Genomic DNA, 26,936 nt, shown 5'->3' with positions numbered 1-26,936 from the left:
GTCGCTCACCAGCTTTTGCTCGAGCGGTTGTACCGCTGCCTCCGGGCGGTGGTACCGCCACCATGCTCTGCAACAGCTAGGGCGGTGGTTCCGTCCATGTACCGCTCAAGTACCGCTCTCGCCTCTGGTTTGATGCTGTTCTTGGGCGGTAGTGGCCCGGTTGGTCCGGTCGTTCCACGATGACCGGTACCACCGGTGGTCCGAGCGGTTCTTCCGCTCAGAACTTAGCCGCCCAAGAGCTCAAGGCCATGCGGTTGTTCCGGCCAGGCACCGCCCAAGTACCGGTCAAGCTCCTGTTTTGATGCGGTGGTTGTGCGGTAGCCAGGCGGTTAGTCCGGTTATCTTTCTTAGTCGGTACTACCGCCCGCCTGTCCGGTTGTACCGCTTGGTAGGATTCTGCTGTTACACCATGAGTCCCGGTTGTACCGGGACGAGGACCGGTTGTACCGCTGCAGTGCAAAAACGCAGTAACGGTTGGATATTGAGGGTGACTATATAAGGGAGCTTCTCCCACCTACCACTCCTACCTTTGACCTCTCTCACTCCACCATTGATGCCCTTCAAGCTCTCTTGCCCGATCTCTCTCTCTAGCCACTCAAACTTGTTGATTTGCTAGGGATTGAAGGAGGAGACCTAGATCTACACTTCCACCAAAGGATATTTGGTTCCCCCATACTTTCTTGTGTGGATTTTGTTACTCTTGGGTGTTTGAGCACCCTAGACGGTTGAGGTCACCTCGGAGCCATATTCCATTGTGGTGAAGCTTCGTGGTTTTGTTGGGAGCCTCCAATTAAGTTGTGGAGAGAGCCCCAACCTTGTTTGTAAAGGTTCGGTAGCCGCCTTCAAGGGCACCAATAGTGGAATCACGGCATCTCGCATTGTGTGAGGGCGTGAGGAGAATACGGTGGCCCTAGTGGCTTCTTGGGGAGCATTGTGCCTCCACACCGCTCCAGCGGAGACGTACTTCCTCTCAAAGGGAAGGAACTTCGGCAACACATCCTCGTCTCCACCGTCTCCACTCTTGGTTATCTCGTGCCTTTATTTAAGCAAGCTTACTTGTTTCATATCTCTTGCTTGCTTGTGTACCAATCCTCGTTGCATCATATAGGTTGCTCACCTAGTTGCATTTCTAGACAACCTATTTTGATGCAAAGTTTAACTTGTTAAAGAAAAGCTAAAAATTGTTAGTTGCCTATTCCCCCGCCCCTCTAGTCAACCATATCGATCCATTCAATTGGTATCAGAGCCTCGTCTCTTTATTAAGGACTTTACCGTCCAAAGAGTATGGTTGATACCGTAGACGGTGTGGAGGAACACTCCGGTGTGAATCCGATCTCGTCTACGGGAGATGGGGGAACTTCGGTCTCTCGTGAGGAGTTCAATGTGGCCTTGGAGACATTGAAAACCTCCATGACGACTGAAGTCGAAAGCATGTTTACTAAATTTCTTGAGGGGCTTAAACTATCCACCGCACCGTTGAAAGTGGGTGATCCCACCAACAAGGTGACGGATGCTATCCCCGACAAGGGGGAAGCTAGTAGTGAAAAGGCTCCTTCTTCTAGTGGCAAGAATGGCATTGGCATCTTTGCCCATGTGGAACCACCACTTGTTTATGGTGGACCGGTTCCTTCCACTCATTTGAATCATGCCGGTCCTCCCCCTAAGATTGTGAAAAATGAGGATTTTGATTCTTGGGTTTACCTCTTTAAACGTCATTTAAATCATGTGAACACTAACCTTTGGAGAATCATTGAAGAAGGTTTATATCCACATGATCCAAGCAACTTCACTCCTCGAAAAGCCGCGGACAATAAATTCAATGAGAATGCTCTCTTCATCATTCAAGATGCTATTCCACCCGAAGACCTACCTCATCTTCGTCCTTTCGCCTTGGCCAAAGATGCATGGCATTGTGTTGTGTCTCTCTACCGGGTAAGCGCAAGCATTCAACGCTCCAACTATGAAGTGGTACAAGATGAGGCCGATGAGTTTGCAATGAAGGAAGATGAAGAACCTCGTGAGCTCTATCGGAGAGTAACCAAACTCGCGGTCTCACTACGAGATCACGGGAGCAAGGACACGGATGACAATTGGATCAAGCGCAAATTCCTCAAGGCAATGATGCCCTATCACAAGGCCATGTCCTCCGTCATTCGTCAAAGACCGGACTTCCACACTTTGACCTCAAGTGAAGTGTTGGATGAGTTTGTGGCCATGAACATTTTGGACAAGACCGCCGACAATGCGGTGCTCCGTTCTCAACGGGCAAAGAAGCCTAACCTTGCATTGAAGGCCAAGCTCATAGTGGAAGACGAAGAAGAGGAAGAAGAGGAGAGCAACCCTGAAGATACGAAGTATGCATATCATGAACACATGGCACTTGCTTCAAGGCAATTTTGGAGCAAGAAAAACTCAAGGCCAAACTTTAGCAAAAACAACTCGAGTGGTACAAGGGGCAAGCAACGTGTAAGGACTTGCTACAATTGCGGCAACGTGAGTCATTTCGTTGTGGAATGCCCGTATGAGAAGAGGGAAGACAATGGTGGCAAACTCATCCGAAAGGACAAGGCCAAGTCGTTCCCCAACAAGAACAACTTCACCAAGAAGACTCATCCCAAGGCCTTGGTTGTGCAAGAAGAGTACAATGAGGACGATGACGATGATGAAGATGATGAGTCGGTTGCCATGGCCTCCCTTGCCATTGCAACAACGTCACGGGTGTCTCTCTTTGACTCACCCAACGAGAGCATCACCACCAAGTGCCTCATGGCTAAAGCCACCAACAAGGTAACCTCCAACATCAAAACTACCATCATTAATCATCCTTCCCCAACGGATAGCATTAATGAATTTGAGGGAGCTAATGTGGAGGCTAACGAGTTTGAGGCCTTTATGGGCAAACTCAAGGGAAAATCCAAGAAGCACTTTATTGCTCTCTTGGAACAACTTGGTGAGGCCAATGACATGATCGAGGCTCACGAAGACACCATCTCAAAGATGGAAGGACATAGTCGTGACTATGCCGATGAGATTTCGGATCTTTCCAATGCTCTTGAGGAAGAGTGTGGTCTTCGTTTGGCTCTTGAGGAGTCACACAACGTAGATCATGCTAAGTTAGAGAAAGATTATGATCATGCCCTCGTTGTTTCTCGTGTGCTAAATTCCAAGAAGGACAAACTCGGGGTTGATCTTGCTAGACTCAAAGAGGAGTTTGATATACTTGACAAGGCCCACAAGGCCTTGAAGGGTATTCACGCTAGTCTCAAGGAGTCTCATGATCAACTCCAAGTGAAGCTAACTAAGGAGAAAGCAAATTTTCCTCATATGGTTTTAATTGATAATGCAAATGCTACTAACCCGTGTTGTGAGCATATACATCTTGTTGAGGAAAATGCTAAGTTGAAGGAGCAACTTGAGAGAGGTCTTGCGTCTTGCATACAAGGCAAGAAGAACCTCAACGATCTCTTGACCAACCAAAAGGGAGGTGTGGCCAAGGAAGGGGTTGGGTACGTCCCCGACTCCAAGAACAAGAAGAAGAATGACAAGACCAAACAGCCTCCTCCTCTCATGCAAACCTTTGTGAGGGAGGGAGAGAGTGCCCCCGAGGAGAAGAAGAAGAATAATGTCAAGAAGGGCAATGTCACCCCTCCCAACAAAGCCGGCGATTTTAATCCTTCTTATGTGTTATGCCGTGCTAGTGATGGGCATGTTTATGCCAAATTTGTTGGTTCTCTTCATGAATACATTGAATGGTCTATTTGGGTTCCTAAGACCCTTGTTACTAACATCAAAGGACCCATTACAAAATGGGTACCTAAAACCAAGCATTGATCTCTTGTAGGTGTTTGCTTCCGGTGGTGGATCATGGTTGCTTGATAGCGGAGCTACAAATCATATGACCGGAAGCAAGGACTTGGTGGTGGACGTGCACAAGGTTCCATCTATGCCCACCAATGTCGAGTGGGGTGACGCCTCATCTTCTAAGGTATTGGGACTTGGCAAGGTGGTCATCTCTCATGATCTCACGATCGAGAAGGTCATGCTTGTTGAGTCCCTTGCATACAATTTACTTTCCGTTCGTCAACTTGCAATCATGGGCTTTGCCACTTTCTTTGATATCGATACCGTGGCCCTCTTGTGGAGCAAGACTCTTAAAGTAGCCTTTGTTGGGCATGTCGAGAACGGTCTATATGTGATTAACTTTTCAGAGCGACCCACTAAGACCGCGACATGCCTAATGGCTAAAGTTGATGTGGGATGGCTTTGGCATCGCCGTTTAGCCCATGTCAATATGAGATCTTTGCAAAGTCTCCTCAAGGGGGACCATGTTCATGGACTAACGAATGTTAGTTTTGCTAAAGATCGTGCTTGCAGTGCCTGTATCGAAGGAAAGCTACATGAGAAGGCTCACCCTCCCACGACTATCATTTATTCAAAGAGGCCTTTGGAGCTCCTTCACATGGATCTCTTTGGGCCTCCATCCTTCGATAGTCTCAGAGGTAGGAAGTATTGCTTGGTGATTGTGGATGACTACTCAAGGTACACGTGGGTGTATTTCTTCAAGAGGAAGAGCGAGACCCAAAAAACCGTCATTGACTTTGCAAATGAAGCACAACGTCAACACAATGCAAAGATCTTGACAATAAGAAGTGACAACGGCACCGAGTTCAAGAACTACACCTTGGATGAATTTCTTAGTGATGAGGGAATCAAGCATCAATATTCCGCACCATACACCCCTCAACAAAACGGTGTTGCGGAAAGGAAGAACCGGACGTTGATGGATGCGGCAAGGAACATGATGGCGGAGTTCAAGTCTCCGTACAACTTTTGGGCCGAAGCCATCAACACCGCATGTCATGCATCCAATCGGCTCTACCTCCGCAAGGGCTTGAACAAGACTCCATATGAGATACTCACCGGTAACAAGCCCAACCTCAAGTACTTCCGGATGTTCGGGTGTAAGTGTTTCATTCTCAAGAAAGGTGTTCGGTTGTCTAAATTTGAGGCTAGAGCTCATGAGGGCATATTTGTTGGTTATGCTACAAACTCTCATGCTTACCGTGTCCTCAATAAATCCACGGGACTTATTGAGGAGACGTGTAATGTGGAGTTTGATGAGAATAACGGCTCCCAAGTGGAGCAAAGTGGCACTTGTGATGTAGGTGATGAAATTCCTCCTCAAGCCATAAGAAGAATGGGTGTTGGTTTTATCCTACCCATTGAGGAACCCCTTGTGGCCGAAGGAGAAGGACAATGCTCCACTCAAGTGGATCCATCACCAACCCAAGGCCCACACGCTTCCGAAGAACAAAGTGAAGGCCCTCAACCTCATGAACAAGACCAAGGGCAAGATCATACTCAAGACGGTGTTGACACACCAAGTGATGCCCAAGGTCAGGTTCTCCCCCCCTCCCCCCCCCCCCCCGAGCAAGTTCAAGATCAAGAACAAGTTCATGACGGCGCTCAAGATGATCAAGTAACCGCTCCTCGACTCACCACCGAGGAGGAATTAGAGCGTCGTGCCGCCAAGATTGCATCCAAGCTCTCCACCAAGGATCATCTCATGATGAATGTGCTTGGAAGCTTAAGAAAGGGGGTAAGCACTCGTAGACAATTAGCAAATTATTGTGAGCATCACGCATTTGTCTCTTGTGTGGAACCCCACAAGGTCTATGAGGCGCTAGAAGATCCGGATTGGCTCAATGCCATGCACGAAGAACTCAACAACTTCGAGCGCAACAAAGTGTGGAGATTGGTGCCAAGGCCAACGGGGAACCACAATGTCATTGGAACCAAGTGGATATTCAAGAACAAGAAAGATGCCCATGGGATTATCATTCGCAACAAGGCTCGTTTGGTAGCACAAGGCTACTCCCAAGTCGAGGGTATCGACTACGGTGAAACCTTTGCTCCCGTTGCTCGTCTTGAATCCATTCGCTTGTTAATTGCATATGCTTCTCATCATAATTTTAAGTTACAACAAATGGATGTGAAGAGTGTTTTTCTTAATGGTCCCATTAATGAATTGGTTTACGTCAAGCAACCCCCCGGGTTCGAGGATCCCTACTTTCCCGATCATGTGTATCAACTCGATAAGGCGCTCTATGGCCTTAAACAAGCCCCACGTGCGTGGTATGACCACCTTACCGAGTTGTTACAAGACCGTGGTTTTGAAGTTGGGCTAATCGACCCCACTCTTTTTACTAAGAAGGTCAAAGGGGAGTTGTTTGTGTGCCAATTATATGTTGATGATATTATCTTTGGTTCTCCTAACAAAGCTTTCAATGAGGAATTTGCCGCTCTCATGACCTCAAAGTTCGAGATGTCCTCCATGGGAGAGTTGAAGTTCTTTCTAGGGTTCGAAGTGAAGCAAAGAAGAGAAGGAACTTTCATCAATCAATCCAAATACACTCAAGACATGCTCAAGAGATTCAAGCTAAGTGATGTCAAGCCGGCTTCCACTCCAATGCCCACCAAGTGCCAACTTGACTTAGATCCCAATGGTAAAGTGGTGGATCAAAAGGTATATCGTTCCATGATTGGATCCTTGCTTTACCTTTGTGCATCTAAACCGGACATCATGTTGAGTGTGGGAATTTGTGCACGGTTTCAAGCCGCACCTAAGGAAAGTCACTATGTGGCGGTCAAACGAATCTTTCGATATTTGGCTCATACCCCAAACTTTGGCCTATGGTACCCCAGAGGATCAAAATTCAAGCTTGTAGGGTACTCGGATTCCGATTGGGCGGGAGACAAAGTGGATATGAAGTACACTTCCGGAGGGTGCCAATTCCTTGGTTGCTCTTTGGTAAGTTGGTCTTCCAAAAAGCAAAGTTGTGTGTCTCTCTCGTCCACTGAGGCGGAGTATGTTGCCGCCGGTAGTTGTTGTGCTCAACTCCTATGGATGAGGCAAACTTTAAAGGATTATGGTGTCACTTGTGACAAAGTGCCTCTTTGGTGCGACAATGAAAGTGCCATCAAGATCTCTCTCAATCCGGTGCAACATTTCAAGACAAAGCATATTGAGATCCGGTATCACTTCATCCGGGATCACATTAGAAGAGGAGAGATCGAGCTCAACTATGTCAACACTCATGACAACCTTGCAGATATTTTCACGAAGCCCTTGGATGAAGCAAGATTTCGCGAGTTAAGGCATGAGCTAAATATCATTGATTCGAGCAATGTGGCTTGAACCCTTGCACACCCTACCACGCTCAACTTGTTGTCTAGTTTAGGTGTAGGCATGGACATAGGGGGAGTGTTGTTCTCTCAATGAACTCTCCCTCCCCCCATTATGCATAAATTGATTGTGTCTTTCACATTGGCCATATTTGATGGTACTTGTGCTTCAAAGACGAGTTTTGGTCATGGACCCAAGGATAATTCTTCGCGGTGCCATACCAATTGACTCAAACATAGGTGGCCTCGGTCACCGTCCTCTCTTCGGGGAGTTGGAGTTAGCCTTGCTGTTCTCGTGTTGTTTTCTCTCTTTCTCTCTTTGCTCTTTGTGTTAGGTTCTCCTAGGGTGCTGTTTATCTCCTGTTTTTGTGCCCCTTCTTCCTCCCTTCGGATTGCACTCATTTGATCTTGGCTTGGGCTTAGGTGGTCGGGCGGTACAACCGGTACCATGAGCGGTTCTACCGCTGGTACCGGGTTGTGCCATCCCAAGGGTTTCCGTTCGGTGCCTGGGCGGTTCCACCGCGCACTCCCACGGTAACCCACATCCGGTACTACCGGTTGTTGCCGTGCGGTACTACCGCTGCCTTCCAGGAACCGGAAGTACCGCCTCCATCCACCGGTCTGTACCAGACGAGCGGTACAACCGCTCCCCTAAGCGGTTCTACCGGGGCGTGCGTACGGGCCTATATATACTCGACAGGGCTAAAGGGCTGTCTTTTTTCCCTTCGTCCTCGTTCCTCTTTTCCTTGCCCTAGCCGCCGGCCATCTCTACCCCTGCCCTGGAGTGCGTCTCGCGCTTCGGATCCTTGGCTCTCCGTGGATTCTCTCCGTGGAGGCCTTCCGATCTCTTCCCTTGGATGGTGGTATTACCTCGTGCTCTTTGCCTCTAGTTTTTTTTTTGTTTAGGGTTATTCCTTGCCTAGGGCTTTTCCCTTCTTTCCGCGTTTAGTGTTCGATCTATGGCTTAGAAGAGTTCTTTGTTAGCCTCCTGTCTTGTTTGCAGCACTTAGAATTCGGAATATTACTTGTGTGATTCGTATGCCTTGGTTAGATCTATCTTCCCTGGTAGTGCCACTGTCAGCGGTTCTACCGCCCCTACGGGCGGTACAACCGCTGGAGCGGTACTACCGGTGGAAGATCCGGTACAACCGGAGTATATCAACCACTAAGCACTGTTCTATCTTCTCTGTTGTTGCAACTTGTTCCTTTTCTGCTAGTGGGTGCAATCCTCTCATCCTTGTTGGGTTTTTGTGTGTTCTTTTCGTGTGTGTGTGTGTGTTCAAGTGGCTCTAGTTCTTGCTCTGCTCCTCGCAAGACCAAGAAGAGGGCACGAAGGACCTTGCGCCCGGTTGTGTCAGATGATGAAGAAGTTGTGATTCCCACCAAGCCCACTCGCCGTGAAAAGTCTGCAGCTGCTAAGCAACGTGTGGTCATGACGTTGCATCGTTGGAAAGCCAAGGATTGGGAAGCCTACCGCTCAAAGAATCTGTATGAGGTTCCCATTGCTCCCCGTTGGACCACTGTTCAGTTCCGGAATGAGATGCAAGTGCGGATTGTTCATGAACTCTTTGAGCACAACAAGAACAGATATGCCAAGCAGTGGACAATTTATTTTGATCATTGGAGAAACAACATGGAGTATTTTGGTGAGGCACTAGCTCTCTGCGAGGAGTTTGATCTTGTCAAGATCATGTTAGTCAACTGTGACTTCGATGTTCAACTTATCCATCAGTTCTATGCCATGGTTCATTTTGGAGAAGATGATGCGCGCACTCTCACCTTCATGTGTCGCGATGAATTGTTTCACGTTCCCTGGAGGGCTTTCTGCAATGCTATTGGGTACGAGGATACCGGTCTGCAAGGAAGGGGTGGCATTCGCCCTCATGATTTTCCTGAGTCCATGCCTAAGGAGAAGCTTGCCCCTCTGTACATTAGGGGCCGTGGGATTATTGGAGAATCCAAGGATTTGGAGAAGGTCTATGACATCATGCACCGAGTGTTCCGCAATGTGCTCTTGCCCAAGGTGGGCAATCAAGATGAGATTCATGACTATCTGGTTGTTTTGATGGTTGCTATGAAGACCATGGTGGGGACAGGGGCAACGTTTGATGTGTCCAATTGGCTGTGGCATGAGATGTACAACATGGTCATCTACCGTAAAGTCCCAATCTACGCTCCATTTGTCATGTGCTTTCTGAACTCTGTGTGGGCTGTTCGTCGTCCTGTAGAGCTCCTCACTTCTCCAGACAACCTAACTGTTCATGAGGTCAAGCTCCTTAAGAAGAAGAAGCATGCCGAGCCTCGCTTCCCTGAACATGCTCCTGAGGATGTCTATGCTACTTCTGACGATGAGGACTTTGAGCTGGAGCCAGGGGCCAAGCCTTCGTGGGTGGCCAAACTTACTGCCAAGGTGAAGAAGACCTTTTGTCTCCAGGCTGACATCCAGAAGAAGATGTATGAGGCACATGTCAATGAGAAGCTTGCACGGCGTCGCCAAATTGCAATGATGAAGCACCTCAACATGCAGGTTCAGAGTGGCTCTGAGAAGAGCATCACCCCAGAGGAGCGTTGGATCTCTACCCATAGCACCTGGACTGATGATGAAGCCCCTCCCCAGCCATCATCATCGTTTGCAGCAGCGGACAATGCCATGGAAGAATCTGATCACGACGACGATGACGACTCTGATGATGAAGATCCAGATGCGACTGAGGAGTCAGAGGAGGACGCCTGAGCTTTGGGTCGCTAGCTTCGCTCTTTTCCTTTTTGGTGTCTTGATGCCAAAGGGGGAGAGGGTTCTATAGGTCTCGGGGATTTGCTTGGGTTGTTTTCTCTTATTCTCGTGTTTTTGTGTTTGTTTGTGGACTTGTTTCATTCCGTGTTGTGTGTGAGACTTGCTAGACTTGCTACTCCGTTTATTCGTAGGTCTTTATCATTATTATTGCCTCTAAGTATTATATTGTCTATCCTTTTGAGCTCAGAGTGATGAGTCTATAAAGTCTAGGGGGAGTCTAGTCCTGAAAGTGTGCCCATGCTTTCTAACAACTAGTACTTGTTGGGGGCACACATTCAGGGGGAATTCCGTCTAGATTTCATTGACTTATCTCTTGCAAATCGTGTTGTTGTCATCATCCACCAAAAAGGGGGAGATTGAAAGGGCATTTCCCTACTTTATGTTTTGGATGATGATGACAACCCTTTGTGGTCTAAACGTGTGCTATATGTTTCAGGTTCTCGATGCTTAGGCTTACATCGGATTGCTATTACCTCTCGAAGGAAAAGATCGAAGACGTGTCCTCTACGGTTTTATTTTCTTTGGTCGTAGAGTACCCGTACTATCAAGAGGGAATCCTCATTAGGAAGCTCTGGGGGAATCAGTTCACGTACACTTTTCTCACCCTCTCTTTGCCTTCCTTAGGTGTGTGTGAGAGAGAGAGTTTTCCTTGCCTCTTCCCCTCTTTTCTTTCCTGCTCACTGTTTCTGCCCAGCGGTTGTACCGCTCTCTGGAGCGGTTGTACCGCTGGGTCTTGTCGCTCACCAGCTTTTTCTCGAGCGGTTGTACCGCTGCCTCCAGGCGGTGGTACCGCCACCATGCTCTGCAACAGCTAGGGCGGTGGTTCCGTCCATGTACCGCTCAAGTACCACTCTCGCCTCTGGTTTGATGCTGTTCTTGGGCGGTAGTGGCCCGGTTGGTCCGGTCGTTCCACGATGACCGGTACCACCGGTGGTCCGAGCGGTTCTTCCGCTCAGAACTTAGCCGCCCAAGAGCTCAAGGCCATGCGGTTGTTCCGGCCAGGCACCGCCCAAGTACCGGTCAAGCTCCTGTTTTGATGCGGTGGTTGTGCGGTAGCCAGGCGGTTAGTCCGGTTATCTTTCTTAGTCGGTACTACCGCCCGCCTGTCCGGTTGTACCGCTTGGTAGGATTCTGCTGTTACACCGTGAGTCCCGGTTGTACCGGGACGAGGACCGGTTGTACCGCTGCAGTGCAAAAACGCAGTAACGGTTGGATATTGAGGGTGACTATATAAGGGAGCTTCTCCCACCTACCACTCCTACCTTTGACCTCTCTCACTCCACCATTGATGCCCTTCAAGCTCTCTTGCCCGATCTCTCTCTCTAGCCACTCAAACTTGTTGATTTGCTAGGGATTGAAGGAGGAGACCTAGATCTACACTTCCACCAAAGGATATTTGGTTCCCCCATACTTTCTTGTGTGGATTTTGTTACTCTTGGGTGTTTGAGCACCCTAGACGGTTGAGGTCACCTCGGAGCCATATTCCATTGTGGTGAAGCTTCGTGGTTTTGTTGGGAGCCTCCAATTAAGTTGTGGAGAGAGCCCCAACCTTGTTTGTAAAGGTTCGGTAGCCGCCTTCAAGGGCACCAATAGTGGAATCACGGCATCTCGCATTGTGTGAGGGCGTGAGGAGAATACGGTGGCCCTAGTGGCTTCTTGGGGAGCATTGTGCCTCCACACCGCTCCAGCGGAGACGTACTTCCTCTCAAAGGGAAGGAACTTCGGCAACACATCCTCGTCTCCACTCTTGGTTATCTCGTGCCTTTATTTAAGCAAGCTTACTTGTTTCATATCTCTTGCTTGCTTGTGTACCAATCCTCGTTGCATCATATAGGTTGCTCACCTAGTTGCATATCTAGACAACCTATTTTGATGCAAAGTTTAACTTGTTAAAGAAAAGCTAAAAATTGTTAGTTGCCTATCCCCCCCCTCTAGTCAACCATATCGATCCTTTCACCAACGCAGATCACAAGTAGCACCCGCCGCCACCTCCAGGGGGCTACACCGTCGATGAAGAAGCCGCCGGCCCGTCCCGGCCAGATGGGACCCAAAGGGGCATAGATCTGAGCCGAGCGAACGCCGCCACCAACGACCACGCCGCAACGCAGTAGACCACCCGCGCCGACACAAGGTCCCCCCCCCCCCCCCCCGCCGCCTGGGAACACTACCCAGCGCTGCTCCGCCCCGTGCAGGAGCCGCACCAGGAGGGGAATCGCGTGGGGCCACCACCGCCGGGGCCGCCCCGGGCTGAACCCGGCGACGGCGGGGGGAGAGGAGGTGAGGAAGGGGGCTGGGGGAGGGAGCCGTCAGTGCGGCCGGTCACCCGCTGGGAGACGAGCCGGTCGCGAGAGCCGTCTGGTCCCGAGAGCCCTCTGTTTTACACATGGTGAACTGTTTTTCGTGTGTCTTTTCGTATATAAGAAGCCGGGTCAATGGTGTCTTTTCGTATATAAGATGCCGTGTTAACTATGTATGGAAGGAGATTTATTTGAGAGAGGAAATTTGGAAACTTCTCCGGTAGTTACCCAGATGTCAATACAACACACACACACACACACACACACACACACACACACACAGCACAGCACAACATGAGCACAGGGAGAAATCCAACAGATGCAGGCTGGCCGGTCGGTTAAATTTCTGTGATATGGCGCGGAACCATCATCAAGTTAGGGATGTTATTAGCCAGAAGTCCACTTCAACAGTGAAAACTTTTGGTTCACTAAGTTTGAATGAGTTCACATCCGAGGTGAAGAGCTCACCTGCATCAGTGTCTGAACCAGCACGGCATGCAAACTCATTAAAAGGACATGTATCAGCATCTGACAAATTGTCCCAGGTAAATGTGCCGCTAAATTCAGGAACTGATGTTTTGCAAAGTCAGCAAATTAGCAGCCCTGCAAAGTCCAGGAGTAGATCTTCTGTTCGTGAAGATGGTGGCAATTACAGTAACAAACCAGTAAAAGATGCGAGCTATTTTATTACCTTTTCTATAGGTCCATGCAGTTATTTTTCGTTGCATACTTTACAGAACTTTCTGTAAATTTGTATCAGTTGCATAGCTTTTGTTTACCTCTACATCTATGATGATGACCCACTCCAATAATCCCCACGTTAATCTGAACCAAAAGGAGAGGACCAGAACAACACACATGATTTTATTCATTGATGGGTGATTTAGTAGGTACAATCCAATCAAGTGTGTCCAGCTCCCTGATTGTGTTCCTCTCCAACCTTTGAAATTTATTATAAGGACTCGAATCCTTCCCCCCCAAAAAAAAACTTGTGTTGGATTGAATCAAAGAAGCCAGACAAAAAGCCTGGTGCTCCTTTGTTCGAAGAACAAAAACCCTAGACTAGATAGAACTGACACAAACCTCGCAAAAAAAAGATAGAACTGACACAAGTATGGAATTATATAAAGTCATAATGCATCACAGAGGAAGATAATATGTAGAAGTCTGGAAACCAATTAACGAATGGGTTTAACCAATGCCACAGAGCACTGGAAACATGTCCGAGCATCAACAGCTCTCCCATATATCTCCTGGGGATTTCTCCCTAGGAACCTTTATTGCTTATACTTCACCAGTCTTATTATTGTTACTAAAATAAAAGCAGTTCTTGAGTTGCCCCTCTTCTGGCAGGCCTAGAACGGCATGCCGTAGTGTCGCCCGCAAACTGCGGGCTCCAGACCCCGAACACGTTGCCGGCGACGCCGGACTGGTTCGCAGGATCGGACACCGGGGCGTCTCCAGCGGCGGGCTCTTCAGCCATGGGTTCGTCCTCGACGACGTTTGCCGGGTTTGCCTGCTGAAGCGCCTGGTTCCAGGCTTTGTCTACCTGGAGCAGTTCCTCTGGTGAAATGCCGTCTACCTGGAGCAGATCCACTAGTTCAATGCCTTGCTGCTCCTGCCCCGGTCCTTCCATCTGGTTCGTCAAGAATTTCTCCACCTCTTCCCAATACCAGTCACTGAAAGGCTCAGACTGCGCATTCTCTGCGGCAGGGTGGTAGTTGTCTATACCGTCAAGCAGGGCATTGCCTGCTAGATCCACCAGATAACCAGCGCCCATGGCTGCAGCAGGCACCTCGTTCACTTCATGTGGAGTAACTGCGGCGTGCGCCTCGTCCATGGTGTCTTTCTGCAGAGTAACTGCGGCGTGCACCTCGTTCATTGTGTCTTCCTGTGGAGTAACTGCGGCGTGCACGTCATCCTTGGTGTCTTTCTGCATGTCATCACTCTCCAGGTTGATGACAATCTTGCCTGCTGCTTCAGTAAGACTGATCTCCTCTCTCTCTAGGTTGATGAAAATCTCGCGTCCATATCCATCAAGTGCTTTGCTCTGTACAGGCAGCACCTCGCGTTTGTATGACAGGCTCTCATTATAGTACTGCAGGCTCTCCTGGTACCAGTCCCAGATAGATTTGGTACCATGTATCAGAACTGGAGGTGGACGTGCATTAGTCTGAGAAACTCGTGCTCCAGCCGAACTCTCCCCCACTTGTCCCCACCGCTTTCCGGGGTAATTGTACCACATAGCAGAGGCTGCTGAACTTCCCTCCATGTGTGGCCACACCATCCCGGGGTACTTGTCCCAGATAGAAGAGGCAACCCCATGTGTGAACTGCGTCTGGGTTGTTGCCAAATGATTATTGGGTTTAGCACTGGGTGCCTTGTATGCTGATGACATCATCTCAGATAATTCCTTCATGCTGGCATAATGTTGATAGCCCTCTTCATCATGAGATAACCTCTGCCTCTGCGCTCGCAGCCGGTGTTTCTGCATCACAATACAGAACAGAACATTCAAGACAGGGATCACACATCACAATATAGAAAGTGAGCATAATGAAGAAATTTTAGCATTTTAGCATAACAACGCTGAAATAGATGAACTTGAAACTTGTGGAGTATGTATTTTTTTTTCTCAAACAAGCGCCCGGACATGTTTCGTTTTGTATTAGAAGGAGAGTGCCAAGAAAGCACAAACAGTCACAACAAGGCCAAAAAGAAGCCAAAGCCCTACTGCTAGCATCAGCTAAGGGTAGACCAAAGTTACGTCAATAAGCCGCTAATTTAACCGATAAAGGAGAAAATACCTATAAAGTAGTACATTGTTCACAAAATTCCCATTAACGTGATAACAATTATTAATCAGTCGATTTGGTAAACTGGGTTATAATAATGCTTTGGATAGTCTGATTATTTACGAATTCGGTGCTAACATGCATAGAGTTTCTTTTTTTCCAATTGTGATTGGTTCTGTAACAAAATCTACTCCTGAAGCTGCATGGTTTGGAAATTTGAAATCTTATCTAGAGCACCATATACAAAACTTAATCTCCATGGCATGCGACTACTGAGTACTGACGTAGGTATGAGACATCCATGTAAATGTGTTTCTTCTGGAAAATAAAGAAATAACAAAGGACACACAGTAGTATCACGGTGGAAACATTCTTTCCTTCCAAGTTTATTCAGTTAAAATGGAATCTTGACCCTTGTATTTAGCATGCAAGCCTGCCAGTAACTGTGTGAGCTTTTACTGGGGTATGAATTAAAAGGTCAAATATTAAATAAAGTTCTCTTCCAATTTTTTTCTTCAACAGTTCAACAGTGTGCACATAGTTCTTTAAAATTTTGTGAAGTCGGACACTGTTGCCACAGAAAATTACCCAATTGATTGAACAATGCAGAACCTATATTTACACAAAATAAATAGCAGAGGGAAATGTTTTATTTTTCACACTAAGATCAAACCAATAATAAAAAATTAATTATGTTGTTGTTGTTGCTATTCCAGTAGGTGTTTGTTTCTCTTTTACCTTTTTCCCTTTTGCCCAATCACTGTATGTTAATGAGCACATGAGTTGGTAAAAGGACTCATCTGCACGTAACATCAATTTCTTTGGTCACTCAGCCTCCATGCGTTAGTTACCGTGTTCCTCAAAATCTTGCCGAATCAGAAATCCGAATCCGAGTCAGATTCGGAGACAGTGACTTTGTCCGAGCAGCACTAGCTGCTGGTACTTAACGTGCCAGGGTACAAAACATTGATAAAGGTGATGACCAAGCGGTGGCATACACCTGCAACTTCAGGAATCGTGTAATGATGACCACCGTGATCAGATCTCTTGCAATTAGCTGGTTCTGCAAGATTAGTTTAGGCAATGCTGCAACCATTCTGTTGGCTAATCAATATATATGTGCAGAAATGGCAAGTGCATAGTAGCTTCCATCTCTACCAAATATTCATGCATGGGGGGATCAGGTTGGCAGTGGCAATCAATAGCCAATGGCCACGGAAGGGGGATAGTCAGCTGTAGTGGTGGGAACCAATGACTGGACAGAACAATGGCCATGCCATCGAACTTCAAGGCTATAGCAGAATGACAATATCATCTTAATTAGTGGCAAAAACAAAAGGTTTCGTTCGGGAAAGTGCATAGGATGAAAGAAAAATATAAGGCTCAAATGCCAAACGTTCAGTCAGTTTAAACTAACTAGCATGCATAGGTTGTCGGCTTCTACTACTTATGATCGTCTATTAAACAAACAAAATTTAACAAAAAAACGTACATAGTGCCTATTGATGTACCGGCAATACCACAGTTGAGGTAAACTAAATCGATCACCCACCTGGAGATGGCTTGCAACATGCTGTATGGTCAAATTCAAATCCTTGGCATTCATGTACTGGTGAATGTTTCGAGCCGTAGCAGCTGTTAGCCAAAAAGAAAACAGACACTCAAAGGTCATGCTTTTTCAGCTGTTAAACATAACAAACGACTAATTTATGCCAAGTGCAGATAGCCTTACACGGCCCAAGCACTTCAACAGCCTGCAAGAACTTCTCATGGAGCTCACTGCTCCATAAGAACCAACCCAGATTCTCTGAATAGACATTCGCGTTCAACGCATCTTGTTTTTCATCCTCAGTTTCAGACCTGTGATTTTTAATAGACCTGTGTTGAAGTGCTCTCATCCTCAGAAAATTGACGGTTTCAGTATCCAACGGCTTAACCACATTGAAGCATGTTCCAAGGGTCATGCGTGTAGAGACTGCCTCATCATAGGCACACATAGCTGCAACCAAGAAACAACACTCCTAGATTAATGAGTTTGGGATGGAAGAAAATTTCTTAAAACAATACAGCTCTGAATACAAATGCTTACTGATGAGAGGCACTTCAAGTGCATTCAGGATGCGGTGAAACAGCACCAAGGTGTCCATCTCTGCATTGCCAGGATGAACTTCCGCTACTACCAAATCAAGCTCCTCATTTTTAGCAACCCCCCTTTTAAGGGAATCTAGGGCCTCTTCCACTGTTTCGAATGGAAGAACTACAAAACAGTAGAAGTTAGACTCAAAATTTTGGAGAGTAAACACCGTGTTATCATGTCCAAATATAGTTATATTAATATCCCAACCTGCACGTACTATTGCAACAAGTGAGTATCTTCTAAGGACTAATATAGCTACTTGGTATGTGATTTTTCTCATTTGACCACATAATCCAACACTTTCTGCAATCTAATAGCACTTGGAAGGGCGGCCCAGTAACTAGCAGCTAGCTATATCCCATTACGAACTACATATGCTGCCTCCGTTTAAACTGTGAAGTTCACACAATATATTACACACACATATGCTATATAATCTAATGGTCAGGGTGACGCAGTAACACTATATCCTATATGGGAACTGCATCTTTTTCCTTTCTGTTTAAAAATGTCATAGATCTACGGAAATACTCCACATATATATGATGGTCGTACGAGCTATACATGATACCGAGGACAGGTTCACTGCCATGTAGGGCCATAGCTCGCCAAGCTTCACGTCATGAGAAGCGTTCTATATCCACACACGAAAGCCATCCAACCGTTAATTAGTGGTCCAGATCATGATGGATAGAACACATAAATTGTCCCACCGGACGACCGTACACCCAAACTTCACGCCAAGCAGCCGTATACCCAAACTTCCCGCCAAACAGATGTACACCCAAATTTCCAGCCAAACAGCCGTACACCCAAACTCCCCACCAAACAGCAGAAATATGAAATATCTGAAATTCGATCAGATGTGACTGTGGATAGAAGACACCAACAGATATCAAATCGTGCCTTTTATAGTAGCCCCATGAATATGCAAAATCTTGTGCAACAGATATCAAATCGTGCCTTTTATAGTAGCCCCATGAATACTATCTTTCATTCTCCCTCTAAAAACAACTTCCTTTTTGGACAGGAAGGGGAAAATACGGAATGGAGATGCTTGGGATTGAAGTGTGCACCTTTGAAGTTGAATCTAGCAAGTGTATTGGAGATGGTCCACAGGGAAACCGGATCTCGATCAAGAACTAAAACTGAAAGATTTTCCATCAGGTCAGTGAGACCCTATGGGGCGGAAACGAAGTCTGCCAATGTTTGTGGTGGATCTAACCATATATGGATCTAATACCTTCTTTTGGCGTGAGACCTTCACCAAGGGCAAAAGATAGACACTATATACCAGACGATACCAGAAAAGGACAAGAATTTAAGTAGACTCCATCTAAGTTTTTATTCAAAAGCTGACCTGTATTTGGACAGGGAGGTTGAACAAGATATACTTACTTGAGAAATACAAAAGTTAACATCATTATTTTGTCCTCTTGTGCTTCTTCAGTTTCCAATGTAAAGAACATGCAAGACGATGTACAATGCAAGCCGGTGCTTATCTGTAGAGAGCAGATGCTTAATTATGCACCCCTGTCACAGACATAAGCACCGGTGCTTAAGAAAAACACAGCTTGTTTTACTAAGCACCTCTCTAAGCATCTTGCATTGTACATGGTCTAAGAAGGTGTGAACCCTTCCCGTCATGACTTCATGTTATCTGTTCTCTATCAGCACGCTTGCTTTTGGTGACTAGTGATGAACGATGTAATAATGATGGCTATATGTTCACATGTATTCTCAGTATGTTCATGGCTCCAAATTTACCTAAGGCGCATGTAGGGCACATGCATGTTCTCCCTAGCTCTCGCCCACAGTACTATTTTTTTCTTCATTCAGTACCTAGTGTTCATATGAAAGAAACAAAGCAAGCAGGCAATTCACCTATTAATTAGCAAACATATCAATACTTCAGTTGCAATAATTAGAACTTCCAAGTCCTAAAGGGTCTCAAGTCTCAATTATCAAATTTCAAAACAAACCAAATGGTGATGTGCTGCCTTAAGATGATTCCTCAAGAAAAAGTCTGAAGGGTAAATAAGGTAATTTATTGGCCAGCTTCATTATTTATAACATGCAACCGTTTCACTGATTTATGGCATGCTGTCATGCATACCAAGAATTCTACTACAAAGAGTCCTCCTGTGGACAGGTGTCGTGAAGACATGTCATATAATCAATGGGTTAATGCATGCCGGTGAATTTGATCTTGTGGTGCTATCTGGCGCATGGTTGGCAATGTTGCGAGCACGCAATCCTACATGATGTATGCATGAGCACTAATTGCACCGATGTACAAGATAACTTCACAAAAGACAAAAACCAGTAGTTGTAGCCGCGATTGCATCACTATCTTAATGCCGCAACAGACACTCACCCTAGCCCCAATTGCATCACCACATCTGCTCTTTTTAGGCAGCAAACCTACATATCTATCCACACGATAATGTACCAACAAAAATAATGAGATGTGCGGTTGATTTCTACAAAGAAAAAAAGGTATATAACCGATTCCTTAACAAGGAAGATATGCGAATGATGTTAAACATTGATGCAGCCTCTAAGTGGGATGGGACAAACTGAGGAAGAAACAACCAGGGCCAAGCCTAAAATCAATAAAAAATTCTAAAAGAGAAAGTATCCACGCTATGGGCGACCGCCCTGGTTTCCAATGCTTGTCACCACCCCTATCCCAAAAGATATATGACATGGCCCGTGCCCAGTGTGGTGCATATGTGCTTCTTGAAGGAACTGATTACGCATATAATTATTTTTGAAGGAACTGATTGCCCATCTCGAACACTCCAGGAAGAGATCCCAGACCAAATGCCCTTCAAATCGAAACCTGGAAGCAAGCTTTTTCTTCAGATAATCGAACCTGGATTCACATACTGCTAAGCAACAATCGAAGTAGTCGCGACACAGATGCTTTAACCAAAACTAAATCGAAGTAGGCAGACGCTTCGGAATGGTGCGCACATACTGGGGGAGGGAACGACAGGGTCGAGGGCAGCGGCGCCGCCGGCGAGCGCGAGGCGTAGGAGGAGGAGTCGCGCCTCCCGACCGGGCGACGTCGGGATCCCTCGTCTCTCTCGCCGGCGGTCGCCACCTCGCCATGCGCCGCCTCGCGAGTAGTACGGTCGTGGCACACGGGGATTCAGACGGAAACGGATGGGCCTGGCTGCTCATGGGCTCAAAATGCTTTAGCAGAGTGGGCCCTGACATGGCCATATGAGATGGCCCGGCCATAAAAGGGCCTTGTACGAGGAACCTCCTATTATGTCTCAAAAAACGAGGAACCTTCTCCTAAAAAAAACGAGGAACCTCCTATTACCCCTCGAATGAAAAAAAAACGAGGGAGCTCCTATTTGACGCGACCCGACGCACGCAGAGACACACGACTAAGGCATGCAGAGTAGCTAAACCAGTCGACCTAAGAAGCGTTCACGTTGGAGGGACTATGGTATCCCCAGCCCACCAGCATTCAATTTCTGGTGCTCGCATTTATTTTTGGATTTATTTCAGGATTTTCGACGATGCGCATTAAGTGGGAGAGACGTTTCCGTCGACGACGAGGTGCCTACGATGACTTTGTAAATTTCAAGATGATATGCCGGCTCGGTCTTTCGAAGGTGCTCATAGGGGTAGGGTGTGTGTAGTGGGAACGGATCTGACAGTAGATGTAGGAGGTATGTAGGAAAGGGCAGAGTCTAGCTACGGCGAGATTGTACACTCGGATTTACGAGTTCAGGCCCCTCTCGGAGGAGGTAATGGTCCTACGTCTCGATGCTGCGAGAGCTTTGTTTGTTTTGAGTGTTGAGTTACAGGGGGTGCGAACCCTTGTGCATGAGGAGAGGGGCGGCTTATATAAAGTCCGCTGGCCCCTCGTAGCCCTCAGTAACGCAAGGGTTCAATGAGAGAGTAAAGATGAGAACGTTACTGGTAACGCCTGTAATTAATGATCTTTATTGCGGCAGATTGATTGTCTGACCGTTGCCATCCTGGGGTGGCTCTAAGTCTTTTGTTCTTCGAGTGAAACCATGTGATCCAAGTGAATAACGACGGTCGAGTAGGGTTGGAGTAACCGAGTGGATCTTCTATCGAGTGACTTGCACACCGCGGCCATTCCAGTCGGTATCCCCTTTCTAACTTTGCAGGTCTTGGATTCTTTGCGTAGTGTTCTTGGGTAGGGCATGTAGGTCAGGCCTAGGACCCTACCCTAGGTGCATGTCATCGTCATTAGCCTTCGAATGGATCAAGGTTTGAGTGAAAAGGGATTGGAGCTAATTTTGACCAGACTCAATGCCCCGGAGACATTCTTCGGAAGTCTGAAGGTATATGAGCTGTCAGACCCTTCATCAATCGCCTTCATCGATTCTAGTGTGTTGAATGTCTGAATGAGATAAGCTGCGAGACGTCGAGCGTTGGATCTGACCCGAATCAACATGGATGTCTCCGGTGTGACCGATTATTTCGCCGGATCCCGGATTTCGCGAGATTCAAAAATTTGGAGAAGCGTGCGGGCCGGCCGCAGCGCGGTAAGTGGGGACAGACTCCTCGATTTTCACTCCCCCTTTATCGCCACGTATCGGGCAGGCGCCGGTTGCAGGATGCACTGGGATCGCGTTGGCCCACCAGTCAGCCATTCGAGCGTGAGGGGATAAAGAGCGATGCAACCGAGGGCGGTAACAGTATCCTCCACTTTTCCCCTCTCCATCCCGTTCCTCTGCCTCTTCTGCCCCTGCGCCGCGCAGCCCCGCTCGGCTCCGAATACCACCGCGGAGATGGCGAAGGACAAGACGGCAAAGCTGGAGCGCGCCAAGAAGGTGGCCAAGGGTAAGAAGGCGTCGAGCTCCCGGCCCACTCTACCGCCAGGCTAGATCCAGGGTGACTGGTCGCCCTTGACGGTCACGGCGGAGGACCTCGAGGGGCTCACCACCGACGGCCTGCTGGCCCCTGGTTCTTGGACGCTGCCGGAGGGGGAGATCGAGCCGGCCCCGCGCCCAGAAGAGCAGGTCCTCCTCCTCACCCATGTGGAGAGAGGTTTTTCTTTACCTCCTCATCCGTTTTTCCGTGGTTTTCTGGACTTTTTCGATGCGCAAATCCACCACCTCCCTCCAAATGACATATCATACCTAGCTGCCTTCGTTTCAATATGTGAGAATTTCTTGGGTTGTCACCCCCACTGGGGATTGTTCAAACACATCTTCACGTGCTGCTCATAATCGGTTAAGAAAGCGAATCTGAGTGACGCGAGGACCCACGTGATCCAGCTGAAGGAAATATGCCCTAGAGGCAATAATAAAGTTGTTATTTATATTTCCTTATATCATGATAAATGTTTATTATTCATGCTAGGAATTGTATTAACCAGAAACTTAGTACATGTGTGAATACATAGACAAACAGAGTATCACTAGTATGCCTCTACTTGACTAGCTCGTTGAATAAATGATGGTTATGTTTCCTAACCATAGACATGAGTTGTCATTTGATTAACGGGATCACATAATTAGAGAATGATGTGATTGACTTGACCCATCCATTAGCTTAGCACGATGATCGTTTAGTTTGTTGCTATTGCTTTCTCCATAACTTATACATGTTCCTATGACTATGAGATCATGCAACTCCCGAATACCGGAGGAACACTTAGTGTGCTATCAAACGTCACAACATAACTGGGTAACTATAAAGATGCCCTACAGGTGTCTCCGATGGTGTTTGTTGAGTTGGCATAGATCGAGAATAGGATTTTTCACTCTGAGTATCGGAGAGGTATCTCTCTTCCCTCTCGGTAATGCACATCACTATAAGCCTTGCAAGCAATGTGACTAATGAGTTAGTTACGGGATGATGCATTACGGAACGAGTAAAGAGACTTTCCAGTAATGAGATTGAACTAGGTATTGAGATACTGACGATCGAATCTCGGGTAAGTAACATACCGATGACAAAAGGGAACAACGTATGTTGTTGTGCGGTTTGACCGATGAAGATCTTCGTAGAATATGTAGGAACCAATATGAGTATCCAGGTTCCTCTATTGGTTATTGAACGGAGATGAGTCTCGGTCATGTCTACATAGTTCTCGAACCCGTAGGATCCGCACGCTTAATGTTCGGTGATGATCGGTATTATGAGTTTATGTGTTTTGATGCACCAAAGGTATTTCAGAGTCCCGGATATGATCACGGACATGACGAGGAGTCTCGAAATGGTCGAAACATAAAGATTGATATATTGGACGGCTATATTCAGACACCGTAAGTGTTCCGGGTGATTTCGGAGAAAACCGGAGTGCGAGAGGGTTACCGGAACCCCCCCCCCCCCCCCCCCCGGGGGGGAACTAATGGGCCACATGGGCCTTAGTGGAGAGAGAGAGGGCCGGCCAGGGCAGGGCGCGTGCCCCCTCCCTGTTGGGGAATGTAGTAATTTCAAAAAAATTCCTACGCACACGCAAGATCATGGTGATGCATAGCAACGAGAGGGGAGAGTGTTGTCTACGTACCCTCGTAGACCAAAAGCGGAAGCGTTAGCACAATACGGTTGATGTAGTCGTACGTCTTCACGATCCGACCGATCAAGTACCGAACGCACGACACCTCCGAGTTCAGCACACGTTCATCCCGATGACGTCCCTCGAACTCCGATCCAGCCGAGTGTTGAGGGAGAGTTTCGTCAGCACGACGGCGTGGTGACGATGTTGATGTTCTACCGATGCAGGGCTTCGCCTAAGCACCACTACAGTATTATCGAGGTGGACTATGATGGAGGGGGGCACCGCACACGGCTAAAAGATCAAACAGATCAATTGTTGTCTCTATGGGGTGCCCCCTGCCCCCGTATATAAAGGAGTGGAGGAGGGGGAGGGCCGACCCTCTCTATGGCGCGCCCTAGGGGAGTCCTACTCCCACCGGGAGTAGGATTCCTCCTTTCCTAGTAGAACTAGGATCCCTTCCAAGTAGTAGGAGTAGGAGGGAAGGAAAGGGAAGGGAAAAGGAGAAGGAAGGAAGGGGGCGCCCCCTCCCTAGTCCAATTCGGACCAGCCCATGGGGAGGGGTGCGGCCACCCTTTGAGGCCTTTCTCTCCTTTCCCGTATGGCCCATTAAGGCCCAATACGAATTCCCGTAACTCTCCGGTACTCCCGAAAATACCCGAATCACTCGGAACCTTTCCGATGTCCGAATATAGTCGTCCAATATATCGATTTTTACGTCTCGACCATTTCGAGACTCCTCGTCATGTCCCCGATCTCATTCGGGACTCCGAACTCCGTCGGTACATCAAAACTCATAAACTCATAATATAACTGTCATTGAAACTTTAAGTGCACGGACCCTACGGGTTCGAGAACTATGTAGACATGACCGAGACACGTCTCCGGTCAATAACCAATAGCGGAACCTGTATGCTCATATTGGCTCCCACATATTCTACGAAGATCTTTATCGGTCAGACCGAATAACAACATACGTTGTTCCCTTTGTCATCGGTATGTTACTTGCCCGAGATTCGATCGTCGGTATCTCAATACCTAGTTCAATCCCGTTACCGGCAAGTCTCTTTACTCGTTCTGTAATACATCATCCCGCAACTAACTCATTAGTTGTAATGCTTGCAAGGGTTATAGTGATGTGCATTACAGAGTGGGCCCAGAGATACCTCTCCGACAATCGAAGTGACAAATCCTAATCTCGAAATACGCCAACCCAACAAGTACCTTTGGAGACACCTGTAGAGCACATTTATAATCACCCAGTTATGTTGTGACGTTTGGTAGCACACAAAGTGTTCCTCTGGTAAACGGGATTTGCATAATCTCATAGTCATAGGAACATGTATAAGTCATGAAGAAAGTAATAGCAACATACTAAACGATCGAGTGCTAAGCTAATGGAATGGGTCAAGTCAATCACATCATTCTCCTAATGATGTGATCCCATTAATCAAATGACAACTCTTTGTCTATGGCTAGGAAACATAACCATCTTTGATCAACGAGCTAGTCAAGTTGTAACACCCTCGATGCGACTCTATCTCCCACGTGTCGAGGCACGACTTAGAGGCATAATCGCATTGAAGGCATATGTCAAAAGTTAGGCAATCTTCACAACATCCCAAGTAATATACTAATGAAAGGGGAGATAACATAGTTGGCTTACACTCGCCATGTCAATCAAGTACATAAATAACATTACATCATCCAAACACTCATGGCCCGACTACGGCGCCAAAATAAAAGAGACCCAACATGCGACACGGTCCCAATCACCCCCAACTGGGCACCACTACTGATCATCGGGAAAGGAAACATAGTAACGTTGAGAGTCTTCGTCGAACTCCCACTTGAGCTCATACGCGTCTCCTGGAGCGGAAACATCAGGCCCTGCATCTGGCGTAATAGTAATCTCTGAGCCACAGGGACTCAGCAATCTCGCACCCTCGCGATCAAGACTATTTAAGCTTATAGGTAAGGCAAGGTAAATATATGTGGAGCTGCAGCAAGCGACTAGCAAATATGGTGGCTAACTTATTCGCAAAAGAGAGCGAGAAGAGGAGGCAAAGCGCGAGCGAGAAACTAGAGAACAACCTGCGCAAACATTACTCCAACACCGTGTCCGCTTCCCGGACTCCGCCGAGAAGAGGCCATCACGGTAACACACTCGGCAGATTCATTTTAGTTAAGTTAAGGTTCAAGTTATCTACAACCAGACATTAACAAATTCCCATCTGCCCATAACCGCGCGCACGGCTTTCGAAAGTTCAATCCCTGCAGGGGAGTCCCAACTTAGGCCATGACAACTCTCATGGTCAACGAAGGAATAGACCTCCTCCCAAGACGTTCCGATCAGACTCGGTATCTCGGTTACTCAAGACACTTCGATAGGTTAAAACAAGACCAGCAACACCGCCCGAATGTGCCGACAAATCCCGATAGGAGCTGCACATATCTCGTTATCAGGGCACACTCAGATGAGACTAGCTACGAGTAAAACCAACCCTCAAGTTTCCCCGAGGTGGCCCCGCAGACAGCTCAGTTCGGACCAACACTCAGAGGGAGCACTGGCCCGAGGGGGGGGGGTTTAAATACGATGACCCTCGGGCTCCGGAAACCCAAGGGAAAAAGAGGCTAGGTGGCAAATGGTAAGATCAATGTTGGGCATTGCTGGAAAAGCTTTAATCAAGGCGAAATATCAAGGGGTTCCCATTATAACCCAACCGCGTAAGGAACGCAAAATCCGGGAACATAACACCGATATGACGGAAACTAGGGCGGCAAGAGTGGAACAAAACACTAGGCGAGAGGCCGAGCCTTCCACCCTTTACCAAGTGTATAGATGCTTTAAGATAACAAGATAATATAATGATATCCCAACAAGTAAATAAAGGTTCCAACAAGGAACGGCCTCCAATCTTCACCTGCAACTAGCAACGCTATAAGAGGGGCTGAGCAAAGCGGTAACATAGCCAAACAACGGTTTGCTAGGACAATGGTGGGTTAGAGGTTTGACATGGCAATTTGGGAGGCTTGAAAGCAAGTGGCAGGCATCATAGAAATGGCATAGCAAAAGAGCGAGCAAACTAGCATAGCAAAGATAGTAGTGATTTCGAGGGTATGATCATCTTGCCTGCACAGTTGTCAGAGTTGACTGGATCCTCGAAAGCAAACTCAACGGGCTCCTCGTTAACGAACTCGTCTCCCGAATCTACCCAAACAAGACAAA

The 26,936-nt window shown here is 47.4% G+C and overlaps 1 protein-coding gene across 5 annotated transcripts; it reads right to left on the bottom strand.

The window, feature by feature from the left end:
* Positions 1 to 13,380: 13,380 nt before the first annotated feature.
* On the bottom strand, positions 13,381 to 20,415 carry LOC125521952 (uncharacterized). Of its 5 annotated transcripts, none has more exons than XM_087535026.1 (5): positions 20,192 to 20,415; positions 17,161 to 20,086; positions 16,804 to 17,070; positions 16,624 to 16,706; positions 13,381 to 14,764 (listed from the first exon to the last, which is right to left on the bottom strand). In XM_087535026.1, the coding sequence occupies exons 2-5, from the start codon at positions 17,486 to 17,488 to the stop codon at positions 13,589 to 13,591; spliced, it is 1,854 nt and encodes a 617-aa protein (XP_087391152.1). In that variant the 5' UTR covers positions 17,489 to 20,086; positions 20,192 to 20,415; the 3' UTR covers positions 13,381 to 13,588. The 5 variants fall into 5 exon arrangements, with proteins under 5 accessions (XP_087391152.1, XP_087391151.1, XP_087391153.1 ...); XM_087535025.1 differs by having other exon boundaries at positions 17,161 to 20,053; XM_087535027.1 differs by having other exon boundaries at positions 17,161 to 17,328; positions 18,285 to 20,414.
* Positions 20,416 to 26,936: the final 6,521 nt, after the last annotated feature.

Source organism: Triticum urartu, chromosome 7A, assembly GCF_056163025.1.
Source record: "Triticum urartu cultivar PI428250 chromosome 7A, HENAU_Tu73, whole genome shotgun sequence".
Classification (NCBI taxonomy): domain Eukaryota; kingdom Viridiplantae; phylum Streptophyta; class Magnoliopsida; order Poales; family Poaceae; genus Triticum; species Triticum urartu.
The sequence above is the reverse complement of the archived record's forward strand: the minus strand, read 5'-3'. Positions and strand labels throughout refer to the sequence as shown.

Excerpts from the sequence above, each read along its gene's own strand:
- LOC125521952 (XM_087535023.1), bottom strand. The coding sequence starts at position 17,488 with ATGAGAAAAATCACATACCAAGTAGCTATATTAGTCCTTAGAAGATAC. Across the intron at positions 17,071-17,160 it reads ACTTGAAGTGCCTCTCATCA|CTATGTGTGCCTATGATGAG; the intron begins GTAAGCATTTGT and ends TCTTGGTTGCAG. Across the intron at positions 14,765-16,623 it reads ATGTTGCAAGCCATCTCCAG|AAACACCGGCTGCGAGCGCA; the intron begins GTGGGTGATCGA and ends ATTGTGATGCAG.